We start from the raw sequence: 15,389 nt of genomic DNA, 5'->3' as shown, positions 1-15,389 counted from the left end.
AGTCATTCTCACACAGCGTGAGCCTTGAGGGTGAGTGACATGTTGAGGAATTTCAATAAGTCTGTGCAATAGAATGACATGAATCATAACTGAGGAGATGTCTATGTTATGAAAAAAGGTGCATTCTTAACTTGCTGTCACTAAAATAACATCAGAGACAAAGGAACCTGGGAACTTATGGGAGTTAACTGCTTGAGCTCAGGTGGGATTCATTTTGAACTGCTATCCCAGGTACCTCACCTTGCTTTTGGCACTGTCTGAAATGGAGTTAATGCCCCAAGGCAATTGAGTTTAAAACACACCTTTTATTATTTTATTTTTCAAACCCTGGCCAGTTCCAAGGGGTCTCTTAGCCCAACATTCACCTGCTGATTTACAATGCTGTCTGACCTGGTGACCTACACCCCACCCATATGGTGATGGACTGGGATTTGCCTTTGACCTGCAAAATCATACACCATAGAATTGTTTAGGTTGGAGAAAACCTTTCAGATAAGGTGTTCCCTGAGACTTCTTTTTTCCAGGATAAACACCCCCAGCTCCCTCAGCTGCTCCTCATCAGACTTGCATTCCAGACCCTTCACCAGCTCCTCTTGGATTCCTTCCAGCACCTCCGTGTCTTCCTTGTAGTGAGGCCCCAAAACTGAACTGATTTGCAGGCTTCACCAGTGCTGAGTGATGATCACAACACCCTTTCAGTCCTCCTGAATTGCCTGCTTTTTCCTCTGTTTTTCCCTTGGTTCCAGCAAAAGCTCCCTCTTCATCCAGGCTGGTCTTCCCCATTGGTTTATCTTACACCACATGGGGACAGCTGCTCCTGTGCCTTTAGGACTTCCTGATTGAGGAACGTTGGAATGTTCAGCCTTCCTGGACTCCTTTTCCCTTCATGACTGCCTCTCAAGAGACTCTGAGTTAGGCCTCTAAACAAGCCAAAGTCAGCCCTGTAAAAACCAAAGGTGGAAGTTCTGCCGAATCCCCACCTCACTTCTAAGAGAATTGAAAACTATCATTTTGTATCACTGTGTCCAAGACAGTCTTCAGCTGTCACATCACCCACCTGTCCTTCCTTCACAACGAACAGGTTCAGTGGGTGTCTTCGTTTTGAGTTGCCAATTTAAATAAACTTATTTTTCCTGTTGTGAGACAGAACCAGGAGCAAAAGAGCAAGGCAGGCCTAAAACCTCTCTCTGAGTTTCTTCTTCCTAAGTCAACCTATCACAGTGGGATATCTCCCTTTGCTGGCTCACTCATCAGCTGCATCAGGAAGTTCTTTTCCACACACTTCCAGAACTTCCTGGACTCTCTTCTGCTGTGTTGAATTCCCAGCAGACACTTGTTAAATTGAAGTCTCTCACAAGAACAAGGACTAAAGATGGTGAGACTTCTCCCAGCTGCTTGTAAAATATTTCCTCTGCCTCCTCATCCTGGTTGGATGGTCTATAATAGACTCTTACCATGGTATCTGTCTTGTCCTTCCAGATGATTCTTACCCATAAACCCTCAACTCTTTTATCACCAACATCAAGCTCTAGACAGTCAAAACATCCCCTAGCATAGGTCAGGTCCCTATGGTTTCTAACACAGACACACCTGGTCTTTGCTGCCACGTGGATCTCCAACCCCTGCCTCCACTGAGATGGCAGACAGAAGGACTATCTGACACACTATCCCACAAACACTGGCATTTTGCCCTCAGTTGCCTCTAGTGAGTTTAGTTTCATCCCTTTCCCCCTTCAAACCTAGTTTAAAGCTCTTTTGTCGAGCCCTGCTAATTCCGGTACAAAGATCCGTTCCCTCCTCTGAGACAGGTGTACTCTGTCTGCAGAGATCTTCCTTGTCCAGGACACAGAAACTGATGCCAGTGAGGCCTGTGGCCAGTGACATATGGCAGGTGGCTGCAGCATGCTGTCTGGGCATGGGCACCTCTTGCAAAGAGCACATGTCCTGTCTCGGGAGCAGCCAGGGCTGACGGCGGCGCTGCTCTCTGCAAGGAGGGCTCGTGTGCATCAGGAGCCAGCTTCTTTGGAATTGAAGCCTGCATGCTTTGATGAAAGGACACTGAGAAAGGGAAAGGTAGCTGCATTTCACTCTTGCTCCTTAGAACTGGCCCACAGCCAATATTCACATCTGGTACAGGCCTATGGTCTATGAAAACTAAACTGGCTATTTGGCAAAGCAGTGGATATTGGATCTGTTTTCACTGAAATGTGGAATGAGATAGGACTAGTCTCCCTTCCTGCTCCCATTGGCCCTTCCACCACCCCCTTCAGCAGTTGCCATCCAGAAAGAATTAGCCATAAATGATTAAGGGACCATAAAGTATTTTATACAGATGTAATTCTATGGATACAGTCTGTTTCCCAGGACTGGATTTCCCCATTAATGGGACTCTGGCTCTATGAGTAATTGGCAGACAGCAACATTTTTTCACTCTCAAAATCCTACCCTAAAGTTCTCCATTAAAACAAATGGGGCAAATTGCAGTCTTCAGGTACATGGTTCAAATATTACTGCAGTCAACAACACGTGAAATAACACTTTACTCAAAGGCAGAATTAAGCCAATGCAATGTAACGCTGAGAAATATTTTAGCACATCAATTAAATGCTGCATCCTGGCTGCCCTTAACAGACTGAGTGTGCAGGCTGAGTGATACCTTGCTGACGTTTGCAGGAGCTGGGGCTGGTCCTATGGCCAAGAGTCGTGTGGGGACCAGTACCCATCCCCAGCACACACACAGGAGTGTGCCAAAGGCTGCAGAAGGGGCATATTTTGACCCATGGCTCAGCAGCCACGTGTGACTCAGGCAGCTGTGGGGCAGTCTCAACTCTCTCCCGATTCATTGCTTTGCTGAGGATTTGAAAAGTGCCAGTTTCTGGGGGATATTGGTTTTAGGGCTGTGTAAGAACCTGTTTTAACACAAGCTCTGCAGTCTCCATGGCAAGGCAGTGACTGCACACATATGTCGAGCAGTTAGCGTGCTGCCACGGAGACAGGCAGAACCGGGGGGGTCTTGCTGAGTGCCAAATCCAGCCTTTGCTCCTGTGGCAAGGAAGTCATAAAATCCCTCTTCAAGATGGATCAAACTACACTTTAAATTGAGCAGGCTTAAAGCAAATTTAAAATGTTCCACTATCACTCCCCAAGGAGGACTATTTCAGATCCAGACTCTTTTGATGGCTGTAAGCCTTCTTCCAACTTCTATTCTATTCTTATTCATGGAAATTTGCATTTCTATGCTGTGATTAAATGTGGTTCTTCCCCCTTGGAGTGCTCCTCTGTAAGCATTTTACTAAGTTTTACCCTTCTCCAAAGGCCAAGGTTCCCTTCTTCAAGTAGCTTGGTCTCATCACAGATGCCTTAGGACCACTATGTCCCAGCTGGAAATGAATATCAGTTTGAAAGTAGAAAAAAATAACATACAAAAAGCCACTGCTACTGTAGTTTTGGATTTTTCCCCTCTCAGGATAGCTATGATGAAGATGACTGGTATTTATATTTAAAATAAAAAAGTTCTCTGCATGTCCCAAGACTAAAATTTCTTCCCATATCTGGACTATACCACTACTAAGAAAAATAAATTATCCTTCCCTCATAAAGAAATTTAAATAATGTTTAGGATTCACGTTATGAAGTTGGATATGTTTAGAAATAAAAATTTATAAAGAAGCTTAATTAAAATATGTACAGTAACAAATTATATAGAATCAAGAAATCCTACACTGTGCTATTTATGATGAAACAATTTTCTCTTCAGATGATTTATAAGCCTAGGAGGGAAAATGAAAGGCTTCGTTTTCTTTATCCTTCATTTCACAAAATCTCCCGACTTTCTCGGTAATAGGGATCTGACTTTTCATTTAAATAGAACTGTAAATTAAGTAGATTCAGAGATTAAATTGCAGGACACAACCTGGAAAGTTTGAAAAGTGCAAAATAGTTCCATATCACAGAGAGCAATATCTAAGTAGAAAAATGTAAAAACTGTATGCTTGGGATATTTAAATTGTGTAATACTGCTGTTGAGAAGGTCTGAACTAATTTAGATTTCAGGAGAGAAAGTAAACCTGAAGCAGAAACTCCTTCTAACAAAATTATCCTAAAGATGATGAGTTCTGCCTGCAATTTAATTCTTTTTTGTTATTTAATGATACTTCTTTTCTGCTAGAAATTATGCTGCCAAATATCTGATTGCATTTCAGTGTTCCTGAAATTACTGTAGTAGTCCTGTATCCACTGATAAAAGCCACATAGGTCTGAAATGCTTCAGAACTTCAAGTACATTTTTTATTTTAAATGTCTGAGGTATGTCTAAAATGGCAGAGCCTTCTGGGGTGTGCTTTTTTACAAACTGATAGAAATAGAAATTATTTAGGCACAAAAGGATACGGAAAAACTTACCAGCTCCCTAAAGAGAGAATTAACCTGTACCAGCCTACACTGTGATTGGTGTTACACTTTCTTAAAACACACAGAAGAAAAGAACAAGTACATATTTTTAAATCTAACTTGTTCCATAATATTTTTGCAAGTGTACATGAGTGATAGCTATTTGTTTCATCTGAGACATCTAAACCTCTGCCATTGCTGACAGTATATTATCTGTAAAAATAAAACTAATTGGAAAAAAGTTAACTGCCTATGATCTGATTTCCCATATGGCAACAGATACATGCTGAAACAGTTGAACCCAAAAAGCCCACTCCAACTGTTCTGGGAAGCACAGTTCCTGAGGAGCTGTCTGCCTGAATTAACAGAGCGCCGTGTAACACTCAGGGTAACACTGGAAATGTCTACGGCAAAAATAGGCATGGTGAGGGCGGAGATGGATGTGCTCCTGCAGATCTCTCTGGACAGGTTTAGAAGATTACTGCCTTCAGTTTTTCATTACTTTTCCTCAACTGGAAGTTACAGCCTTTGTATCTGAAATGAAGTAAATAGCAGCTTGAGCATTCCCAGCTTGGTTTTATGCCAAATAAAACAGAGCCACTGAAATTCCCTTCAGGAAGTATTTACTGCTGGTTGACAGTAGGTAGTGGGAACGTCCAGTGAAGGGCAGTAATGTCCTGTGGGCAGGCAGCATTGCTTCTGAAGCCACTGCTGTTACCTCTGAGAGACCGTGTGTCCATATCTGGAGGTATCAGCACAGGGAAGAAAATTTCTCTGAAGGCTATTGGAAAGTAGTTAAAATAAAAATACCATTATTCCCAAGCAATGTTATCAAGTCCTGATTTAATCTGTGCACTTATGTTTCTATTATTGGACAACCATCATTATCACTTCAGCTGGGGCAACAGACATTTGGTACACAGATCTGCCAAATTCAGGCTGATTTCTCCTAGACGTGGCTTGGTGCTGCCCTGGTTCAGGAAAACACCCATAGCTGTCTGGGATGGGGTAACTTCCCTGAACCTGGCCCATGAAGATGGCAGGGGAACTAAGCTTTTTGGGGTGGTTGAAGGTACCTGTTATGATGGCAGGAATGCCCCAGCCAACAACGTAGTAGAACCGCATGTGCCCGAAGTTGATGTTCCTCACTTCAGTCAGCATCCGGTAGATGTGGAGCTGCTCCACAAACATCCAGGCAAAGGTGCTCATGTAGAAATAATGCAGGAGGATGGCAATCACAGTGCACACAAACTGCAGAAGGGAAAGGGCAGGGAAATTAGAGTTGCTCTTCTGAATCACAACCTGGTGAGTCACTGGTTCCCCCCGTAGCTAATGGCAAGTGTAATAAAAGGATTTTGGCATAACAAATATACTGCCTTTAATGAAGTTTTTCAGAGTCTAAAAGCTGCTCATGAAAGACTTTGCCTTTCAAAAGTAAAGCAGATCACTAAACTCTGTTAGGCTGAGAACAGCAAAAATAAAGGAACCTGCTGCAACCAGAGCCCAGGTCCACAGTGGGAATAAAAGTAACAGCTACAATGGGCAAACTGGTGGCTGAAGTCATCTTTGTGATCAAATAGCCACCTTGAAACCTATGACCTTCAGATACTTGCATTTCTCTAATATCTGCTGTACAATTTTCTCTCCCAACAGTTTGATGAGTGAAAACAAGAATGACCATAAGCATCGACACCTGAATTATAATCTTGCAATTAACCTTCTCCTTTCAGAAGCCAAACAAAAGATTTTGCCAAGGATCTGTTGATAAGCTTGAATTAAGAGAACTTTGTGCAACCACTCAGTTTTTGTTCAAAAATGTTTTACATTGTGTTTCGTAACTTTTTGTTCCTATGCAGCACTGACCCTGCTTTCAGACTTTGGCATGACTTTTTAGTGGTTTTTCATGGTGTAATGCTCAGAAATGTACATTTCCCTGTTTAATGTACATTTAACCTCTTTGCTGAGCAAAAGAATCATACAAAGACTGCCAACTTTCTGGATTCACTTACCACATCAGCATTATTATAACATCAAGTGTTATTGAAAATGTGGCTCACTAAATAAGCCATCTTTCTTCCCTCTATGTAAGCAGTGCTTTTCTTGTTCCTATTCTCACATGCTTATGAGTAGAGTGCTGCCCTGAACATTACCTTCTTCAGGTAAGAAAAAAGAAAGAAAATAAATCACTTTCTATCAATAGTCCAGGGAAAGAGTAAGACCTCACCCAGAAATGTGACTGTTAAATTACAGAAAGCCATAAAAGCCAGGCTGAGTGCCAAGCAGCACAGCATTATTTGTGCTCCAGCATTCTTTACCTCTTTATGTTCATCAGTGCATGACTCGTTAGACAACTCTCATTCCATACAGACAGATGAATAATTGTCTCAAGCAGACATGGCTTACAGCCCTCCTACCTTCTCAAACTGACTGGGTAGGCTGTAAGGAGCAGCTTTCTGCCATATGAAATACATTCTGTAAATTAAAGATCTTTGTAAATGGTTTAAAGGTTTGGGGTGTTTCATTGAGTCCTGGTAACACTACAGGACATGAGCCCACCATGAGCCCCAAAGCATGAAAATGAGAAGGAGTAAAAGAGAACAATCTCACCAAGTAGAACCATTAGGATTTGTGGTATTGATGTAATGAACTGTTTTACTACTTTTATAAACCTCTGCTGGGTGCTTCATGATAGTATGAAAGGAATCTGGAAACGAGGAGCCATCATTTACTGCATAGTTTTTGGTAAAATTCTGTAAGGATGTGGACTTGGCCCCAACTCCTCAGTAGATATGTTGGAGAACTGAAAGAGTATAAACCCCTTGGTAGTGAAAAATGAGTGGTGTGCTCAGCAAGGCATGGGAAAGGTCAAGTTACACAGAATGCTGTGTATCAATTGGCAAGGTGAGCTCCTTTCAGCAAAGTTATTTTAGTATTCAAATATTTGTATAATGAAACAAAGACAACACAAGTTCACACATGACATGAGACCACATCCCAGAGGGCAGGTCACTGCAGAAGATCTCACCATTGCAGCAGATAAAGCACCTGAGTTCCTGGTAAAGGGGACTCTTGGTATATGGGATTGGAAGTGATGAAACCAGCTGGAAAGCTTTATCCAGTTAGGCATTCACAATTTTTCTAAAGGTAAAGTGGGAGAAGGAGCCCAGAAAAAAACCCAACGGACTAACCTGAATCTTAGGAATTGAATAATTTCAGCCGCTTAGTTTTATACAGTTTTCCAAAAGAAATACTATTAAACAGAGGTTTCTTGGCAAGACAATTTTTATAAGAGAGGTCTCTCAAATTTACTAGGTGAAGTTCTTGCCAACACTCAGTTACTGGAAGCTGCAATTAGTCAAGGTCAGATACTTTTTAAAATGCATGTTATAGCTCAAGTGGATATTAGAAGCCAGAGTGACAGTGTAGGATTAAGTTATACAGCAAATGAGGCTGTGTGTTTAGGCATCACAGTGTCACTACCATGATGGTGATGATATTCATTGAATGTAGGCATATTCTCCTGTTTCTGTTGCTTGGACAATGTGAAATCATCATCATGATAGTTGTTGTTGTTGTTTTGTTTTGATCTCAACACTGTACTTCCCTCTCAAAAATTAGATTGAAACATGTACAGTAATGGATTTCTAAAAGATAAATTTTCTTCACAGTGTTCAGATAATCCCTAAAGTAATATTGTCAATATCTTTCCTATCTATTAAGGACATACTTTTTATTGCATGTCATCCCCCATCTGTGTCCAGCCTGTTTGGCACAGGTGCCTGTGCAGCCTGGCAGCGCTGGAGCCCTTGTCTGTCTCTTACCTGTCTGAATGGCAGTCATGGCTTTTGGGATGGGTGCTATTAAGAAACAGAAGCAAGACTACATATAATGCCACATGGTTAAGGGAGTGGTGAGGTCTTAAGTACAGAACACACACACTTCATGTGTGGCTTATATCTATCTCATAGTCAGTCTATTCATAACTTGCACTTCTTGACATGCACAATGCTGGAGATCCTTGCACATCTCTTCATCAACAGGTATGATGGGCTGAAGCCAACAAGCCCTGTGTCTGGAAGGCACAAAGCAAACTGACAGATCTCCTACTGAATCTTGGAAGTAGCAAGCTGTCCCATGCCTGGTAAGAGGCTTCTCCAGAACGGCCAGTGTGTGTACAATGTGCATATTAGCACCTGATCAGCACCACATCGCTGACAACCTGTGAGTCAACACCAGGAGCCATTTGGGCTTGGGTGGTACCTGCTGCAGGAGAAACTGGAGACCCTCCTACTTAACAGACAAAGCAAGATAGAAAACACACTGATGGAAAGGAAGGAAGAAATCAGCATGCAAGGTTCAGTTCCTGGGATAAACCTTCAGCAGGGCTGCTGTCACATATTCTCTGAAAATAAGATATAGTCCTATTGCCTGCCATTGCTATTAATGGTATCAACCATACACGAATACACTAAAAATATGTTTTTCACATAAGTGTTGAAGCCAAAAAGAAGCCAAAAAGAGGAAAAAGTGAAACAGATGGGAGAAGGTAAAAGCTGCAATATGAACCCACTGATTTAAAGCTTGAGAACAACTCTAGCAATGAACATAGAGTAAGTCTTACCGGATTTTCAGTCTGGTTGATTCCAATAAGAAAGACAAGCTCAGAAAAGAACAGGGCAGCCACCAGGTTCTTGTGGATACTGTGCAAGTTGGAACGTAGAGTGCGGATCAGGACCAGCAGAATGAAAGTGATCAGCAAAGCCGCCAGCGAGATGGACACGGTTGTGTAAGTGACGATCTTCAGAGGAAGCACCTCCCCGTTCTGCAGAAAGACAGATTGACAGGATCTCCTGGGGCTTTCCCTTGCTTTTCCTCCAATCAAATCTACTACTCAGAATGCCAATGTTTTCATTACTACTGAGCCAACACACAGATTTACTTAGGGACCAACAGGAGTGGGTGATGCCACCTCTTTAGATGCAAAACATGTTGAGTGTATATGGGCAGCACCCAGAGGATGCACCAATCAGGTAACAAGCTCCTTCCAGCAAACCCAATGGAGGTTGCTGTCAGGCATGGGCAACACACTCCTGACACTGGGATTGATCTGCTGACAGTGCCCTGAGTCACACACAAAGCTCAAGCTCTGAGTCAAAGCCCTTGAAAACCAAAGTCTCCAAAAATCACAAGTCTGAAATCACCCACCTCTCGTTTAGAAATGTCCATCAGGACAGCAAAGCTGGTTATATGGTTGCACTGGCAAGCGATATGGCTCTGGTTTCTGGAAAACAGCTCACACCCTCTGGAGGACCAGGCACCTGTCCCACCAATCCTGTGGGGAAAAAAGACATTTCTGAGTGCCATCCTCTGATCTCCCCTTAGCTTCCACTGCCCTCTGTGGCAGCTTGTGCTGTACAATCAGAGAGGACTGCAAGTACCAGGACAGATTTATTTATTTATTTATTTATTTATTCATTTATTTACTTATTTATTTATATATAAAATAATATTTTATATTATTTATAGTCACCTGCCTGAAAGACTATTTGCAAATTAGAAGGCCTTCAGTTGAGGTAGTTTCTGATAAGACAGCTGGCTTTGATGCCCAGATTTTGTGGGTTTATAACAGACTGTCTTGAGTTAAAAAAAAAAAAAAATAAAAATTTGCTTTTGGGTCAGTGACCACACAACAAATATGGGAAAGAGATTACACTGAACAAAATGTCTGTAACCAAGGTAAATAATACCAGAACCACAGAGAGACACATGTTTTTGAGTAATGTGAAATATGTTTCAGCAACAATATGGTATCATAAGAGAGTTTCTATGAAAAGTACACAACAAAAGGTTAAAATCTTCTCTAATAAATAATATTTCATATTAAGAGATCTCTTATATTAACCACGGGAAGGAACTGCTACCTTAAAATTCTTCCCTGTGTAGTTATGGTTAACTCCAGTGACTTCAGAAATTATTTTGTATCGATATTAATTATTCTATTCTGAAGTTAATGAGTAATAAAAATAGTCTTGCAGTAACTGAAAGATATTTCAATTACATATGACAAGACCTCTTTTTCATTGAACAATAAAATACTTGTTAAATTTTAATATCACTTTCTCTCAAAAAGTACTCACTTTCTTTTTAAAAGCTCTTTCATTACCTGCCATGTAAGAGCTGCTTTTCAATTGTAGCTGTAGGAAGACGTAACACAGATAACAATGCCACTGAAGTTGCCAGCGAATAGCTAACAGATGAATCACTTCAGAGCTAATGAGTTATTCAAGCCCATACAATGTTTAAAAATTTATGAAAAAGGACTTGCCATTCCCTCATAATCAGCAGATTGAGAGAGTGCATACAAGCAAAAACACTACTTCACATGTGGGCAAATGGAAGAGTTTATTACTGTGAACATAAGAGATTCCTGTTGCATCTTCGATCCTTTAAATGACATAATCTCCTGAAGCCTTTAACTAGGAGACACACATTCCCTAGGTTAGTTTGCTGTTTTATTTCCAGCACAGGATATTGCCTTTTAATGGATTTTCCCATAAGTTTATTAGAGTTTTTGGGTTGTTAGGAAACAAGTAACAGCCCTTTCCCCTGGGCAGACCATGTCATCCTCTCAGTGTGTACTTTGGTTGGTAGCTGGAAATTGCAATGTATATGTAATAGTTACAATATTGTGAAAGCATAATATGAATGTGGTTACCTCTCAAAACATTTTCTTTTGTTTTATCGACACTCTTGAAATATCTCCAACAGGACTGTGTTGTTTCCACAATGCCATAAAACCAATGAAAATCAGCATATACATTTCCAGCTCATAATTTTTCTCATTTTCAAGGAAAAGATGTCTTTATCTTGAACTTTACTGAGTACAAAATACCTAAATGAACCATTTTTAGAACATTTCATCTTCTTCCTAACACTTCCCTCTTAGAGAGTCAAATACTCTCTCCTTATATTCTGCTTCTATATTACAATTGCTTTTCACAAACTGAAAAGGTCTAATGTCCCAAAGAAGGTATTTCCTCTCCCTCCATTTTTCACAAAAACAAATGAAAGCAAATCCACAATAGTTCAAATGAAAGTTAAGTTTCTTATCAGTGCAACTGCCCTTGCATTGGATTTTGATTCAAAAATTTGTGATTCAGAAATCCATAATCTTTACTCCTAATTTCATACACAAAACCTCAGTTCTCATTTCTATCAAAATGAAAATTAGGTTTTGTAATTTTTTGCACTGGCCCTGGCTGAGGCACTTGCCTCTTGCTATCTACTCTGTCCATAGTCACTGGAGTGTAACAGGAAGCCCCTGGAATAGCTGAATCATCTCCTGAAAATCCTGACTTAAAGAACTCAGACAAGCCATGAATTCAGACACTGGAGTTGGACCATGCCTGTCCAGACATACATCTGTGGGCAAATACAAGGAAATGGTGAGATTTATTATTTCTGAGTGAAAACCCTGAAGAAAGACATGACAGCACTATGTTTCTCAGAAACCGCATGGCTAATCTTTTGTTTGAGGAGTTATGATAATTATTTTCATTTCTCTCACACTGGTGGGAAATGACTACATGGCTCTATTCCACCAAAAATCAACTGTCAGTTGAAAAGACAGACCAAGAGAGAGTTTCCTCCAGAATTATCTTCCTGGGCAGGCCTTTTCTGCTACTCAGATGGTTGTCACTCACAGCCCTAAAACAAGCAGGAGACATACGTGATGGAGTGATTCCAGAAGACACAGACAGGCTTCGTTCTCTCCTCTGTTTCCAGCATGGCATACTCCACTATGATGGGCTTTTCCACCAGGTTGGGAGGAAACTCCCCATCACTGTGAATGGCTGTGCTCACTACAGGTGTGTTGATTATAGGGCGATTTGGCAATCTGCACAAGGAGAAAAAATGCACAGTGATCTACACACCAAAATGCAAAGCTACATTCTGCAAATAGATTTCCAGTTGCTTCTGCTGAGAAAGTGAGGCAGGCCTCACTCAGGCCTCATCAGCCTTCCACACAGATGTATTTCCAAAATCTGCTGGCATTTCTGGCATAGTTATTCTCCCACAGTGTGCCAGAGGAGGACATGAGACAGTGCTGCAGTGAGAACAGCAGCACTGATGATATTTGGCCAGTATAAAAGCAGCTCTGTCACCTCCATGCATTCAGAGAGTAGAAGAAGGGATCTGAACAATTCACAAACAGCTCTGAAGTTTACCTCAAGCTCCTTCTGTCAGGATCGTAGTTTTCAGGCAGGAGGTGTCCCAGGGATCGGTATATAATGACCATGGCAACAGTATGGTGTGTCTCAATGTCTGGGTGTCGCTTCTTTCTCTTTGCAAAAGCACTCTCAGGGCTGAACACATTGCTGTTCAACTTAGAGGGTATTTTCTGATTTGAAGGTTTCATTGTAGGCACTGCTATGGAATTAACATAAACATTAAATGCTTTGCACACAGCTTCAGAGCTATCATTTAAACTAATAGTTTTGCTTTGCCAAGATACAATAATATTAGAGCTGTTACAACTCCAGGCTTAGAGCACTCAGCATGCTCCTAATGTTATATTTGATATTTTTAATAAAATTTCAGCACAATTCATAGTTATATAGCTGATAATCAAATAACCATTGAACAGTGAAAAACCATTTAGTCTAGCTATAAAATAAGCAATTTCTAAGCTAAAAGGTCCATAAGTACGTAAGTACTCCCTGCATAACTTAAGGAGAACATTAAAACATTATGCATGTTATTAAATCGCATGTACCTTTATATATGGCAAAACTAGTATTAAAGAATACACCAACTACTCACATAAGATTTCTCCCTGCTAATTCTGTCATTTAATGAGCTTTCAGTTTTGGAAGATTCTCTTAAAATTCCCATTCCCTTTTTTCTTACAGAAAAGATACAAATCATAGAAGCAGATACTCTGTTTCTAAGCAAAAAGTCATAAAGCTGTATTAGCTTATTATGTATTATTTTCAGAAGAGTTACTATTTCCCCATTCAGAAGACATTCAGCTGTGGTACATGTATTGAACTTCGAGTTACCCTCTCTCCCCTTGTCCAAAAATCCTTGTGGTGCTTTGCAGCAATCTTGGGGTACTTCAGAGACACTGGGAAGCAGGCACTCCCCCGTGTATTCTCTCTTATCACCCAGCTCAAGACTTTTTCATTGCTGCCTGGTTCTGGTAACACCTCTCTCTGCTCCCAGATTTGGACTCTCTATCTCTCACACCACTCCCTCCATCTCTGCAGGGACTGGAGAAGGCAGCTGTGGGACTGCAGGCGCTGGGCAGCCATCCCATCCTATCCTGGTGGGAACAGAGGCAGAGCATTTCTCCTGCTTTGACAGGGCTTTGAGGGGCTGCACGTGAGACCTGACAGACAGGTACAGCCAGTCCCACAGCCCCCCATGCCTCCATCACTGCCGGCAGGCAAAATGCCTCAGAAGCACGCACAGCTGCTCCATCTGAAATCGTGTTCACTTGTGCAGGTCACCCTGCTCTCACCCTGGTACCACTCTGCTCCCTGAGGATCAATCACACTCCCTGGGAGCTGGCCAGAATTGCTCACCAAACAGCAGCAGAAGGGTTTTACCTTTCCTTTCTGAAGGTCTGAATAAAGTATCAGGGAAGACAACAGATGACTCCAGATCTTTTGGGTAATCTTCTTTAATCTCATGAAATCGTGGTATTCTAGCTCCCGTGAAATTAGACTTGTCAAAGATGTCAACAGCAATAACTGGGGAGGATAAAAGTTTCCCATCACCACAGTGAAACATCATTGAAAGGTTAAAATGACTGCACAATGCAGAAAAAAAAATTAAACCCTAAAATAGAAAGTAAAATTTAATTTTTTCCCGTTAACACCTTATATGATAACTAAAACTTTCTGTGTCAGCATTATGTTACATTTATCAAAATATACTTTTATTGTTCAGTGAAAAGGAATTCACAAGACAATATCTCATACTATGAAAATATACTGCAAATATTGGAAATAAAGAATCATAAAATTGTTTTGGTTGGAAAAGATCTCCAAGATCAACTCAGCATCTCCAAGTCCAGCACTAAACCACAGCCCCAAGGGCACCATCTTCATGTCTTAAATACCTCCAGGGATGGTGACTTCCCTGGGTCACCTGATTCAATGCCTGAGAATTGTTTCAGTGAAGAAATTTTTCCTAATACCCATGTCAAGGTAGATCCCTTTGCTGGTACTTCTCCAGCAGCAGCTGGCTGTGGTTTCACAGAGGCTTTTCCCTGGATGCTGTTCAGTGAATGCTCCTGCTTCACAGACTTCTCCATGTGCTGCTGGCTTGCTCCAGTCCGTGTTGCATGTTCCAATTTTAGACTTGCTTTTTAATGAGAAGGTTAAACCTACTGCTTCAAAAACATAGTTCTACATCTGCTGGATTGCAAAGTCAGCTGACCAAAGAAAACAACATGCATTTTATCTGGGACTACTCCTTAGTCCTCCACTGGCAGTTCCTCCCTAGCTTACCTCATCATCTCTGCCTGTTTAACTGCCCAAATACTTAAAAGCAGTTGAGTTGGCTTTAACCTTCTCATTTAAGACAAGTCACTGAGTGCCAATTTACATGTCCTGGGGGTAACCCAACACCAAAAGGTGTGATCTCCTGCAAATTTCTGTATGAAGAAATATCCACGTTAAGACCTTTCCTAGTTTCTAACTAACTCCCAGACGAGCCATTAGGAAACTCTGTTAACACCATGTTCACCTGGAAAAACTGCTCAAAAGAAAACAGACCTCTTTCAGGCCAGAGTTGCCTCATCCCTCTCAAGCTCACACCTCTTTACACAGGAAGAACTTGTTGAAAAAAAAGTTATGATTTATAACCTGCAAGAAATTTTGGGGTTTGTTTTCATCTCAGTTGGGTTAAAATCCCGAGCACACTTTTTTTCTGAGTATGAGGATAAAAATATTTTGATTCTCATAGTCCTGAATGATAAGAAAGTATTTCCG

General features: G+C 41.2%; 1 protein-coding gene across 1 annotated transcript in view; it reads right to left on the bottom strand.

Moving 5' to 3' along the window:
• CELSR1 (cadherin EGF LAG seven-pass G-type receptor 1) overlaps positions 1-15,389 on the bottom strand; it is a 162,562-nt gene that overhangs the window by 12,541 nt on the left and 134,632 nt on the right. Inside the window, exons 20-25 of the mRNA XM_088165786.1 lie at positions 14,001-14,144; positions 12,618-12,819; positions 12,119-12,286; positions 9,595-9,721; positions 9,011-9,211; positions 5,466-5,640 (exon numbers count right to left, since the gene is read on the bottom strand). Of these exons, the coding sequence (XP_088021912.1) occupies positions 5,466-5,640; positions 9,011-9,211; positions 9,595-9,721; positions 12,119-12,286; positions 12,618-12,819; positions 14,001-14,144 (1,017 nt within the window). The remainder of the gene's footprint in view (positions 1-5,465; positions 5,641-9,010; positions 9,212-9,594; positions 9,722-12,118; positions 12,287-12,617; positions 12,820-14,000; positions 14,145-15,389) is intronic.

Source organism: Sturnus vulgaris, chromosome 5 (assembly GCF_052056855.1).
Source record: "Sturnus vulgaris isolate bStuVul1 chromosome 5, bStuVul1.hap1, whole genome shotgun sequence".
In the NCBI taxonomy this organism is placed as follows: domain Eukaryota; kingdom Metazoa; phylum Chordata; class Aves; order Passeriformes; family Sturnidae; genus Sturnus; species Sturnus vulgaris.
Note: the sequence above shows the minus strand (reverse complement) of the source record. Positions and strands in the feature narration are given on the sequence as shown.